At 49.5% G+C, this 13,291-nt stretch overlaps 1 protein-coding gene across 1 annotated transcript; it reads right to left on the bottom strand.

The window, feature by feature from the left end:
* Positions 1-3,725: 3,725 nt before the first annotated feature.
* Higd1a (HIG1 hypoxia inducible domain family member 1A) lies at positions 3,726-11,678 on the bottom strand. The gene is made up of 4 exons (XM_075964088.1): positions 11,521-11,678; positions 7,187-7,308; positions 4,625-4,759; positions 3,726-3,880 (listed from the first exon to the last, which is right to left on the bottom strand). Exons 2-4 carry the CDS (start codon positions 7,281-7,283, stop codon positions 3,831-3,833), a joined length of 282 nt encoding a protein of 93 aa, XP_075820203.1. The 5' UTR covers positions 7,284-7,308; positions 11,521-11,678; the 3' UTR covers positions 3,726-3,830.
* Between the last annotated feature and the right edge of the window lie 1,613 nt (positions 11,679-13,291).

The raw sequence follows: 13,291 nt of genomic DNA, 5'->3' as shown, positions 1-13,291 counted from the left end.
TTCCAGGCAAGTGTGAGTCTACCAGCGGAGCTCACATCTATGGAGACGTCAGCCATCATAGGTTGACTCTGTCAGAAAACTCAAGTGTCCCCACAAGCCCCAGGGACCTCTGGTTCCCGGTGACCTCCCAGATGGGTGAGATCGACCCTGGCCCTTCACCAGGCGGTCAGTACAGTGGACTGAACTGGGACGACACTGTGATTTTCCTCCCAAATTTCTCCATTGTGTTCTCAGCTCTGTCATAGACTTCTGTTGTTGCTTAATGTTTTTATTTACCTTTCTCCCCTTCCTCTCTCTTTTGTGCTGGACACTGAACCGAGGGCCTCAAATACTTCACCATTGAGCCACATCCCAGCCACATAGGGAGGCCACCTGATCTCGGGAATCAGCAGTCTGTCCGGCTGCCTGGGCCTGGCGCCTTCTACACTTTCTAGCATTTGGCTGATATTCCCATAGTGATCACAGTTTGTGTGCGGATAGCTTCCTCCTTAGAGAGGCTGAGACAAATCTTCACTAGCACAAGGGTGCAGATGTGGGAAAAGCTGACTGGCCCACTGGAGAATAGGAAGAAGGTTCAGAGCAGGGGGAGATGGTGGAAGGTGGAGGTTTAGCAGACAGAAACGCAAACCTGACGAGGACCACCGGCAAGGCAGACAGCAGCCTCTGCTGAGGATGAACTTTTAGTCACCTAGTTACGCTGGATACAGCCCAGAATACTAGAGACTCACAATGGCTTCAGCTTGACCCACTTACAGATAGCTTCCCTCTTTTGTCTCTGCCCCTTGCAGGCAGCTGAGGGGAAAGCTACCTTTAACTTCATGATTCTTTGGCTTTGATTTGGCCTTGCAGCCATGAGGGAGTGGGCTGCAGATATGCCTAGGGACAGAACCGTAACTGTGAAACCCGGGGACTCATCTACAGAAGTGGTTTCCACGACCACTGTGGTCAGGTCCAACTCTCGCCACCAGATGTCGCTGTTACTCAGACACGCTATACCAGCAGTGGCAGGGGGGTTCCAGAACCCCCCAGTAAGCGGCCAAAACTGCAGACAAGTGCTCAGGTCTCTTAAACAAAACAGTGGGGGGGGGGGTTGCTCATGAGCTGTGCACATCCTCCCTGTTCTTCAAGTGTCTCCACGTTCCGCACTGTCTAATGCAATAAAATGCTGTGTAACCGATGTTACACCACACCTGTAGGAACCCCACAGGAAAAGGAAAGCCACAAACGCTCAGTACTGACACACACACGAATTTCACATCTGTGGTTGGAGGAATCCATGGACATGGAAAATCACGGACAGAGGACCAACTGGACCTTGACAAATGCAAAACCCCTAAGATTTACTCTGATGAATTCAGCAAGCATTAACTGAGCCAAGCTCTTTGGGTGAAAAGGACCGTTGTGCCCAGATAGGTAACTGGGAAGAAAGGCTTGAAACAATCACACCACGCTCCACTAAAACCCAACAGCAGAAGGAGAACTCTCCCTACGGAGAACCAAAGTAGAATGCTGCTTCTCTGGGGAGACTTCCAGTCCCAGCCCCAGGCTCCGGCCAGCCAGACACTCTAGCTGCTTCCTCTACTGGCAGCCATGTTCTGCTGTGATCTTTAAAGCCTACACTCACTACAATCACAGTAACAGCAGCCACGTACCGAGTCGCTAAAGCATGGTGTGCTAGGCTAAGCCCCTGTGACTTCCTATTTTCTCTAATTCTAGATTGTGTCCCCACTTTGGAAGAGGAAGACACAGCTATTTGGCTCAGAGTGGCAGAATGAGTCCAGGTGTTACTCAATAACAAATTCTCACAATGCACAACACCGCTAAAGCAGGAAGCCAAGACAGAGAACTTTCTCAGGCTTGTTCTAGCCACAGCTGGACAGGACCACGTCAATCATACAGGCCCTGATCAGGACTGATCAGGTGCAGCCTGATCCTATTAAATACAGCCACTGCTGCCACTGGACCTCAGAGGCCACATGGCAGGTCCTTACATTTGTTGGCATCTGTGGTGCTATTAACCTTCCCTGGACTCTTCTAAAGGGCATCCCATCTACTCTAAACTAGAACAATATAAAGCGAGTTCCGTGGTCAGTCCTACAGGCAGCACAGCAGGAGGAACGCAGGCTGCTAACTGCCCGCCTCCCAGGCCTGTCTGTGGAAAGGCCCCCTAGATCATGAATTTAACAACTGCATGTTTAAGTTCTTAAGAGGCCAGCAAGAGGGCTCAGCAGGTAAAGGTGCTTGCTACCAAGACTGTGAACCTGTCCACACCAGGAGAGAACCGATTCCTCGGATTGTCCTGTGACTGCTGCACGCATGCGTGCATGTGCGCGCGCGCGCGCGCGCACACACACACACACACACGTGTGCACACGCGCACACACACAAGTGAGGAAAGGGAGCAGGCTGGAGATGGCTCAATGCTTAGACCAAGGCCTGCACTTGCAGAGAACCCCAGTTCAGTTCCCAGCACAATTGCCTGTACTTCTGGCCCCAGGGATACTCAGTGCTTCCAGCCTGGAGGGCACCTGCAGTCGTACGCACACACCCGCTAAAAGAAACATTTCTCAGGGCAGTGTGGGGCATGCAGTAGATGCCCAACAGATGCCAAACAATGCTCCAAGCTGAAGATGAAGATGGCGTTAGTTATAACTGTCTCCTACCACACGTACAAAGATTCCGTCTTCTGATTTCTGTGCTGCTCCGAGGGAAGAGTCACTTTTCTCTATGCTGAAATAAATACAAGACTCCTGGTGTGTTCACTTCTTTTAATAACAATACACATGCCACGCTGTTGCTGTGGAATGGAGGTTCAGGCTGGACGGGGTTACAGTGCACTCAGCGTTCTGTATGTTCCATCTGTGTGTGGTGTCTGGAAAACCACCCACCCACCACTCTCTTCTCACTTTCAGTACTTTAATATTTATGATTCTTACAGGAAAGCAGGACACTGTCCACAAGAAGCTGTGTGTTTCCTTTATCATTTGTGTAAGTATTATCACTTACAGTCCCTATTTCTGCTGGGATGCAGCTCACTGGTACCAGCAATTGCCCAGCCCAAGTGAGGGCTGCATTTAATGCCCAGTGCCACAAAAAAGAAACAAAAATACCTCTGTTTCAATATGACGTTTAAGCACTATTCTATTACAGAGCAGCAACAGTATAACCGCAATTATAAAAGAGCTAAAGTGGAACCCCCAATTAACTGTGTTTGTAAGTATGACTCTAATAAACACCGCTTCTCTGCAGCTGCCGTCTCTCCCTCTCTCCCTCTCCCTCTCCCTCTCTCTCTCTCTCTCACACACACACACACACACACACACACACACACTCTCTCTCTCTCTCACACCCTCCCGACCCTCTCACTCGGTTGGAGGGGGCTCTATAATTTTAGTTATTTTTCATGCACTCTTTGGAAAGTGTTTTCAGATGCCAACAAACCTTAAAACCCTAAGTTCTAAAGCCAGCCCACAGGCAGACAAAAAGGCTGAGTGAACTGAGGCAGACATGCTTCCTCCTGACATCTTCCAAAGCAAGGCCTGCTCTGAGGCACTGTGTGTCTGACTGTCCGCTGTCCCCCTAAGAGAACACTGTTACCAACTGCATTCAGGCGACAGATTTCTGTTGTGTTAACTCCCCCAAGTGATCTAGTTGGTGAAGTCACTGACAATCTGGCCACAGGTACACTGAGCTGGCAAGAAAGTAAGCCAATATTCAATACTGTGTCATTGTCTAAACCCACGGTATTTATTGTGACACAAACATGTAACCTCAATATGAGACGTCTAAGTAAAGCAAGCACTTCCCAGTCCAAGGTGGCAGCTCGTCTTCTATGGCTTAGGCTTGGCCCAGAATTCCTTATACATGGAATAGCCCATGCCTGCAGAAAAAGAAGAGAAGCATCAATACACCTCCTTCAGCATTGAGAAGACACACAACAGTCCACAGGACAGCGACATGTGACAGCCTGTCAGGTGGACACCAGAGGCACACACTCCGGCCTCCTCGCATTCAACCCTAAAACTCTGTACCTTCCTAGGCTGGGTAGGGCCAGTGTGAGCAGCTCACCGTGTCCCAGGGTTCTGATCAGCAGACAGTGTTTGCCTGGCATTCTGTTGGTTTTGCTTTTTTTGGTTTTTCGAGACAAGGTTTCTCTGTGTAGCTCTGGCTGTCCTGGAACTCACACTGTAGACCAGGCTGGCCTCAAACTCACAGAGATCCGCCTGCCTCTGCCTCCCTGAGTGCTGGGATTAAAGGCGTGCGCCACCACTGACCGGCTTGCCTGGCGATTTTAAAACAACCACCACATAGTAGCAGATAAGTCAGTAAGTCACGATTCCAGTAAAAGCCCATACATCTTAAAATCTTTTCTACTTTCCAAAACTCATGACAGCAATCACATTCTCCTCAGGACACTGTTGCTGCCAACCTGTATTCAGACAGCGATGAAGTAACAAGGGTTTACCTCAGCAGGTAAAACTGTACCCCTGCTCCAATTATTCTGCTACAGGAAAATGAGTAGCAGGCATTTCCAGACTGCTTCAGGGTCAGGGAAAGGGTTTACTTTGCTTTGTAAAGAAAAGCATCAAAGAGAGGCACATATCGGAAGTCCTGCTGGACCTACCGAGAGTCATGGCTCCAACAACAAAGCCCTGCGCGGCCACACGCATGTGGATCAAGTGGATGGACATCTTTGTATTTCCCCTGTTCTTCAGTTTGTACAGCCCGTACGCAACAATTGCTGCAAAGCCTGCCATTCCTGCAGAACAAAGTCACACTCACGTTAGCCGCATGGCAGCCGGACAATTTCACCATTGATCAATGTACTCTCTGCTACTTTTGTAAGAATACTTTATCAGTTCATTAATTAACATACAAAGCTTTCGATCTTTTTTGCTTCACAAGCCCAAATCTAGAATTCATAGCAAACAGCAGCAAATCTAGATAGGATCTTCTGGGGTCTTTCGTTTTTCCGAAACAGTATCTCACTGTGTAGCCCTGGCTGGCCTTGAATTTGCTCTGAACAGAAAATGACCATGAATCCGAGCCTCCTGTCCCTACATTCCAAGTGCTGGGTTCTGAGCCACAATGCCCGGCGTAGGACCACTTCTGAAAACCTGTGGGTTTGTGGACCAAGTAGACAGATTTAAGACCAACAGAAGGGCAGCGATATGTCTCAGCGCCTGCCGCGAAGGAGGAAGACAAGAACAATCCCTGGAATCCAAGTATTTTTTGTGTTTGTTTTTTAAAGTTAGATATTTCGATGGACATCTGTAGTTACAGCAGTGCTCCTATGGACAGATGTGAGGTGGGGACAGGGCCACACAGGAGGTCATGGGCCAGCTGGCCTGGAGTATGTAGTACAGAGAAAACAAGAGAGCTGCCTCAGAGGGGTGGAAAGAGAGGGCAGACCCCCGAAAGTTGTTTTCTGACCTATACTTGAGCACTGTGGCACATATATACACAGACAATAATAAAGAAATAAAATGTTCATTTAAAATAGACCATACATTCTCTCAAATGTTTGGGAGTTCTGACAAAACACAATCATGCATTAGGCCACAAAGAAAACTGAATTTCAAAATGGCTCCCTCTTAGACTGCATAACCTAAAACCGGAACTCAGCCATCCATACAGAGTGGGCAACAAACACATGGAGGTTACGCTGGTGACTGGGAAATAACTGTGTTCGCACTGGAAAGGAAAAAACAAAAGACAACAGCATACTCCTCAGAGTAGATGATTTGAGAGACCTGCGAATGGAAATTCAGGGCGGGGCACCTACCATCTGAGGCAATGGTGTCCTTACGGATACCTTAGACATTCCTGGGGTCCCCCAGATGTGTAATGATGGACCAATGAAGTAAGCGCCCACTTGGCTTTAGCATGAACGTTCCTTCTGGAGCGGTGGTTCTGACCTCCCCTCCATGCTGCGACCTTTCGATACAGTTCCCAATGTTGTGGTGACCCCAACCATAAAATTATTTCCATTGCTACTTCCTAACTGTAATTTTGCTAGTTATGAACTGTAAATATCTGTGTTTTCCCATGGTCTTAGGTGACCCTGGAAGGGGTCGTAAGTCTGAATTGAGGTACTGCCCAGATCAGAGCAACGGGTGGTCATGCCTGTGAGATACTATTTTGATTGACAGTGGGAGGGCCCAGTTCCCTGTGGGTGGTCCCAGGCTAGATAAGCAGATGGTTGGACTGGAGCCTGGGAGTGAGCCAGCAAGCAGTATCCCTCCTAGTTTCTGCTTCCGGTTCCTGCCCCGACTCCCCATGGTGATGGATTGCCGTCTGGCAGTTTAAGACAAATAACCTTTCCTTTCTTCCTTGTGATGCTCTTGGCAATGGATTTTACCATAGCAACGGCCACATAACTAGGACAGTAATCTTTTCTCTATCTGGTCCAGCTGTTTCTCATTTGATGTTCTCGTATTCCCTATGCAGATAATTGTATCACCCACAGACCAATAGGGTTTCTTCCTGAAGTATGCACACAGCTTCTTTCCTGCCCCACGCAAAGTGTCCAGGATCTCCAGGCAACAACAGCAGAGTCACCAGGATCCCGACCAATTCCATTTAAAGGGAACGTGTCTAGTGTTTGAATACAAAATATAATTTGTATCTGCTTTAAGTGAATAAATTATTCCAATTTTCTGATTTTGGAATTTCCATTGGTGATCGCATTGCTGTTTCATGAGCTGCAAGGCCTCCATGGACAAGGCACACCTGTGACTGACCTCAGAACAACCTAAATGCCAGCGTGCGGCAGCTTTGCCCATGCCGCCACACAGCCCTGGAAGGATGCAGTGTCCTCAAGGAGGAGACACCGTAGCATACACTTGGTTTACCCTGGACTTCATGGCAGGCATCTTTGTTGACTTTCACCTTTGCCCTTCCAGTGTCGTAAACCTTAACACGATTACGGTACTTTTGTTTTGAGCCCTGGAAAACCTCGGAGTCAGAGGTGGTCCTGGGATCCGGCCAGCACGAGTCACTGACACAACAGTCAATCACACAAACCCGAGCCCACAGCTTTTGGGATGAGCTCTTAGGATGCTGGCCTTATCACACTTCAACAAAATAAGAAAAAGGTATTTCGGGATCCACTCAGTATTCAAATTTACCACAGTTCCATTGTTTTAGGCTCATGGCAAACTGATCATCAGTGCCAGCCACTTACCAATGGGGACAAACGGTGTCTCCTTAGCTTTCCGAATAAACTTAGACCCCTGACCTTCGTCGTACGAAGAAAGGGAAAGGTCCGTGTTGGTCGACATCGTGATTTTTTTTTCCAGAGTCTTCCTGAAAGAGAATTGTTCGAAGTTCTCAATTAAAAGCAGCTAGCACATCACCACCTGGAACCACTCCGCTCTGTCTCCGCAGCGTCTGCTGTGAACCTGGAAACTAGCCTTAAACTTTCACCACTGAAGAGAACATGCACCTTTATTACCCGTCACACTGTTTACAACATTATGAAAAGCCGCAATATTCTTTTAAAACATTTGTGCAGGTGTGTGTCTGTGAGTGTGTGCACCTCCTTGATGGACATCCAGCAGGCAGCTGATCTGCTTTCTTTCCCACACCTTCCCAGTGCCCCCCAGCCTTCCTTTTTACAAGTCTATCTTCCTGTTACAACACTGCTTTCTGTGGCTCCCAGAGAGGGCCAAGATGAGCTTAGAAGTTAGGTGAATACAGGAGCAGGACAAAAATAACAAAATGTAACAAAAGATAACAAAAAATAACTCATTTCCACCATCACAGAGGCAAAGGCCCCCTCCCTACAATCATCCCTCACACAGAGTTCATGGACATTTCATCACGGTGCAGTGACTGATCCATCCATCCCATCTTTATCGTGCTCCCTGCCTGTAATCCTGACCCACGGGTTCAACAGAGGAGGCAAACATGGCTCCCAGTACACAGACCTCCCACTGGCACCAATCGCTGCCCATTGCACGTACAATCCTGGACTCTCCACGGGCAGCGCATTCCCTTCAGGACCAAGGGCAACAGATTGTTCTTCCTGGGGGTTAAATAGCAGCAAAGCCTCAAAGAAAATCCAGTGCTAAAGCAGAAATGTCTGTTTTGAAAGTGAGCTCTACCTTCCTACAGAGACAATACTGCCATCCAACAGAGAAGAAAACGAGCTAGCTACACACAACATTCAGAAGAGAACTGTCTTTTTTTTTTCTTTTTGTACTCCATTACTTCCTAACGCAATAAATCTTACTAAGCTTTTGTATATACAAGGTTCAGTAAGCTCAAGGTTCAGGACACTCACTATATTTACAAAAATAAAACAAATACTGACTAGGTGTGGTGGCACCCAGCTGTAACACCAACAGTCGGAAGGGGAAGGATCTGGAGTTCCAGGCCAGCCTGGGCTAAAACGAGATGATACCCTCTCATCTCAAAGAAAGCAAAGCCTCCAAACAGGCTATAGAAGGTATCCTGACTTGAAGAAGAACATACACAGAAACCCAAAAGCGAACACTGAAATAACCGGTGGTTCAAAAAGCAGATTATTTTTTAAAAAGGAATGGACAGAATGTACTTAATTGCCAACAACATAATCCATATTGAACTACAGGAAACTATCTTAGCTAGAACAGATTTGAGAGGTTTCATAAACACCTAGGACCGCAAGAACTGCATGAATGGGCTCTATGGAGGGACTACACACAGCATCCAGGCCTGCAGATCGCCCCCCAGAGCCACCTATCTGAAGGCTGAACGGCACTCAAGAGGCAGGGGCAGGTGGGCCTCTTCGTGTTCCAGGACAGCCAGAGCTACATAACAGACCCTATCTCAAAAATACAAAAACGAAACAAACCTCCCTTTGCCCTTTAGCCTCCTGCACTCATCATGTGAGGTTTCTCCAGAAGCGGTGTGTGATGGATCACCTGTGTGACGGATCACCTGTGTGATGGATCACCTGTGTGATGGGTCACCTGTGTGATGGATCACCTGTGTGATGGATCACCTGTGTGATGGGTCACCTGTGGGCACGCATGAAGCCGAGGGCCGGATCCCTAGCACAACCAACCAACCAACCAACCAACCAATCATAAACAAGGAAACAAACCACAGTGGTATCTTCCCCCATTTCCTATGAGGATGAGGGTAACTGCCCAGTGGGTTCACGGAGCAACAGGCTCTCCTTTCACGAGGGAGAGAGACAACTGGCTCTTTTCGGTACAGAAAAGCCAGCAGGCACGGGTTCTTTCCCTCCATCACCTGCGATTATTTCCCTACAGACTCTCAGGCTAGCATGGGCAGAGCACAGGGCACTTGACCTCACTTCCAGAATGCAGCCTCTGAAGTTAAGACTTGGGGCACACCAAGTGGCTATTATTTGTTTTAGGGGACTAGTGATGGCCAGAGAGGTGATGCACGCCCTATAATCTCAGTACTCAGAAGAGGATATGAATTCAAAGCTAGCTTAAGCTATGTAGCAACACGCCGTCTGAAGACAACAAAATAATGAAACCAAGTTTACAAACGGCATCCACCAGGCATGACTGGACAGATACCTGGCAGGAAGCTGAAGATAAGCCTAGAGCTCAAAGAAGTCGTGTTGATGGGACTGTAGTTACGTGACCTACGTGACAGAGGCATTCGCCCCAATGCATTAGCACGCATCTGTACCAATTATATATGTGTTTGGCTACCAGGAGGGGCTACACAAAGATGAAGTAACTCAACAGTTGTGTGTGGTGGCACTTGGCTGTAATCTCGGCCTCAGACTAAGAAGGCAGGAGATCTCAAGTTTGAAGCTTCCCTGGGCTATACAGCAAAACCCTGGCTAAAAAAAGAAAGAAGAAAGAAGAAACAACTAATGACATTTTTGGATTCAGGAATACCATGAGCACATTTTAGGACACAATTAGATGAAATAGGAGCACTTAAAGTCCAATGCATACCAGAAATGTAAATTCAAATTAGACCTTCATATCATCTTAAAAATGATGTAACTTTAATGTAATTGGTCTACATAGAAAATGTTTTTTGAATATGTAATTCAGATAATTACCTCATGAACTACCACCACGTAAATGAAGAGGAAACGATAGCCTTTAAAGCTCCAGGGTCAGTACGCTCAAATCGTTCCCTGGGTAGAAAACGAGTCCAATGGCGCTTGATATGCTCCTGTCACGGGTGGCAGAGCCAGGTTTGGAGGGCCAAGTGAGTTGGTCCGCACTAGGAGTTCACCTCTGGAAAGGCTCTCCCCACGCAGCCCACAGTTGACAATATATTTCTGGCTAAACCAACACTTATGTTACAGGCGCAAATTTGAACTGGAAATACAAAAGTCCATTCCTAACAGAGCCCCAATACTGTCTCTGAGGTGTAAACACTGTGTAAGTCATACCTAACGTGAAAGGGAATCTTTCTTCAGTGACTTAAATTATCTAACAATTCCGATTTTGGAGAGACGTTTTCCCCCTCACTAGACTTTATTATCTCACTCACCCAGAGACTGACCTATATCTGTCGGGAAGTGGAACATTATTTTTATTTTTACATCACCAATAACCAGATATTCAAACCTATTATTCTGTAAGGTCAGGTATGATCACTGACAGCCTGTTCCAAAGGCATGGCAACCTAGAAGAGGTAAAATGGCTGAGCGTCAGGTGATGCAACAGCCGGAGACCCTTCCCAGCCGGTCCCTTTGATCCCAAGAACTATCATCTAAAACAATGGTTTCAAATTTTGATTTTTGCATCAGTCACCTGTCAGCTTGTGTAAAATGGCTGCCAAGGCGCCAGCCTGGAGATGCTGATTTAAACTGACCAGGGGCAGGACACAGGACTTATGTTTTAAGGAGCCCTTTAAAGCAACACTGCTGTACAGAAGACGAAAAGAGGATCCTCTAGCACACTCCACGGGCACCGAGAACAACTTGAACCCCTCAGGATTTGCATCCAAACTGTCAAGCGGCAGGGTGCCTCGGTACTTCCGGAAGCAGATCCTCTGGGGATCACACCCTCAGGGAGGGGGCTGCTCTCCATCCCGGAAACAAGCGAGGAAATCGGGCAACACTGTTGAACCACCCGGGCTGCTGGCAAATCCAGCCGAGCGTCTGTGATCTCGACGCCACGTCCCCTGGTCAGGGGCATTCGTATTCCGCCACAGCCTTCTTCCTAGGTGACACAGGGTCACCTAAGGTCGGCGCTAACTCCGGGTGACGCACCGGGAAGGCCAGGCCGAGGTGCCCTCGCGTCCCACCCTGCTCGTGACCTTGGCCCATCTCCGAGGCCGGTTCGTTCGCGCTGCTCCCTCCTCGCCCGTCGCTGATCCTGGGATCCCTGAAGCTGGCACCAGCCCAGTCCCCGTCTCAGAAGGTTCCCTCGGCCGCGATCCGCTCTAAAGCTGGGCCTTGGTCCCCACATCCCCGGGCGACAGGGACCCCAGTCCCCCCGCCGCTCCCCGCGTCCCACGGCTTACAGCCCCCGGCCCTCCCGAACACCCTCCGCCCTCCGTCCTCCCGGCCCGGCCCGGCTCACTCACAGAGACGCGGCGTCCCTTGCAGTCCCGCCGGCTCCTGACCGCCACCGAGTGCGAGCACACCACCTCCGCCGGCTCCGGCCACCGCTCGCCCCAGCCAATCAGAGGCCAGCAGCCGGCTCGCCGGGTCCCGCGGACTCAACTTTACGTGTGAGGGCGCGGGGGCGTGGCCAGGCGGAGCGAGGCGTTGATTGGCTGGGGCGCCGGGGCTCGTCGGCCGGCGTCGTCGCACGTCAGACGTGAAGCCCGGGCGGCCCGGTTGGCCCGGGCGGTCGCTGGCTCGGCTCCCCGGTCGCCTCCCACCTCTCACGACTCGCTCGCCCGGGTCTGCGGACCCCGCGCACGCGCAGGCTCGCCCTGCTTGCTGGGTCCGGCGCGGGAGCATGCGCCGTCGGGTCTCCTTTGGGGACCCTCTCTGGAGCTAGTGGAGGACGGGGAGCTGTGACCTCACCCGGGCCGGAGGAGGAGTCTCCGGGGCAGTCGGCTTCCGGGGCGGCGGCGTCTAGTCCGTCCGTCCTAGCCCGGGGCCGTGTGTCCGAGTTAGCGGGGCGGGACGTGGCGACCTCCCGAGGGGACTCAACGCTTGGTGACTTGGGAGAGGAGCGAACGCCTGTGCGTCCCGGGTGGGGCACCCATCACAGACCAAAGACAGATTCCATCACCGGAGCCCGCGCCCCGGTGAGCTGTGAGCTCATCCTGTCGGCTCCTGACAGCTGCCTGCCTGGAGCGCCCTCCCCGGCCTGAGGCTGCCCTGTGTTTACTGATTAAATCGGGAGGAGGACCTGTGAATGTGAATCTTGGAACTTGCTGAGCTTTTCATACCTCAGAGTTTTTCCTTTTAAACTGATTTTATTACTGAGTTTTTAAACTGAGTTTATCCATTTTTGTCATCGTTTGCTGAGATCAGAGGAGAACCTTTGCCGGTCGTCCCTTTCTACTGAATAGATTTTGGGCGTAGAACTCCCATTGTCGCATTTGGTGGCCCTTACCCAACGAACCATCTTGTTGGTGCCCTCAGAAAGTTTCTTGAATCTCCTGAACGTTGACGTTTCAATAGCTTCCTTAATCCTGTGAGCCCCCCTTCAATAACTACATGACAGACTTGATGAATATTTACATTTTTTATTACATTTTTATTTATTGTGGGGAAGGGCGCATGTGCTATGACAAATGAGTGCAGGTCAGAGGACAGCTTGAAGGAGTCTGTCCTCTCCTTTGACCGTGGCCCCAGGAATCTAACTCAGGTTAAAAATTATTTAAGTTATATGTAGGAAACCTTTCATGCTATGTTTGATAAAACTCCATACCTTGGAGGTGGAGAGTTGGCTCAGTGGTAAGATCACTTGTAATGCCTGGTGATGCTGGCGTCTCTACTCCAGCACTTGGGAAGCAGAGGCAGCCTGAGCTCTTGAGTTCAAGGCTAGCCTGGTCTACAGAGGGAGTTCCAGGATAGCCATTGCTACACAGAGAAACCCTGTCTGGAAAACCAAACAACCAACCAACCAACCAACCAAACACCTGTTACTCTTGCAGAGGACAGGTTCATTTCCTGACACCCGCTTGGTGGCTCACAGCTGTCCATAACTCCAATCCCAGTGGAACCAATGCCCTCTTCTGACCTCTACAGACACCAGGCATGTAATATGATGCAATACGTACATGCAGGTGAAGGGCTCCTGCACATAAAGTAAATCTTAAAAATAAACCCCTCCCTATCTTTGGCTTTCTCTCCTTGAAGGCAGGCTTTTGGTACAGGTGCCGCGAACACAGTTTG

The sequence above is a fragment of the Microtus pennsylvanicus genome, chromosome 3 (assembly GCF_037038515.1).
Source record: "Microtus pennsylvanicus isolate mMicPen1 chromosome 3, mMicPen1.hap1, whole genome shotgun sequence".
Lineage (NCBI taxonomy): Eukaryota > Metazoa > Chordata > Mammalia > Rodentia > Cricetidae > Microtus > Microtus pennsylvanicus.
This window is presented reverse-complemented; position numbering and strand designations above follow the sequence as displayed.

Excerpts from the sequence above, each read along its gene's own strand:
- Higd1a (XM_075964088.1), bottom strand. The coding sequence starts at position 7,283 with ATGTCGACCAACACGGACCTTTCCCTTTCTTCGTACGACGAAGGTCAG. Across the intron at positions 4,760-7,186 it reads GACACCGTTTGTCCCCATTG|GAATGGCAGGCTTTGCAGCA; the intron begins GTAAGTGGCTGG and ends TTTGTTCTGCAG. Across the intron at positions 3,881-4,624 it reads TGTTGGAGCCATGACTCTCG|GCATGGGCTATTCCATGTAT; the intron begins GTAGGTCCAGCA and ends CTTTTTCTGCAG.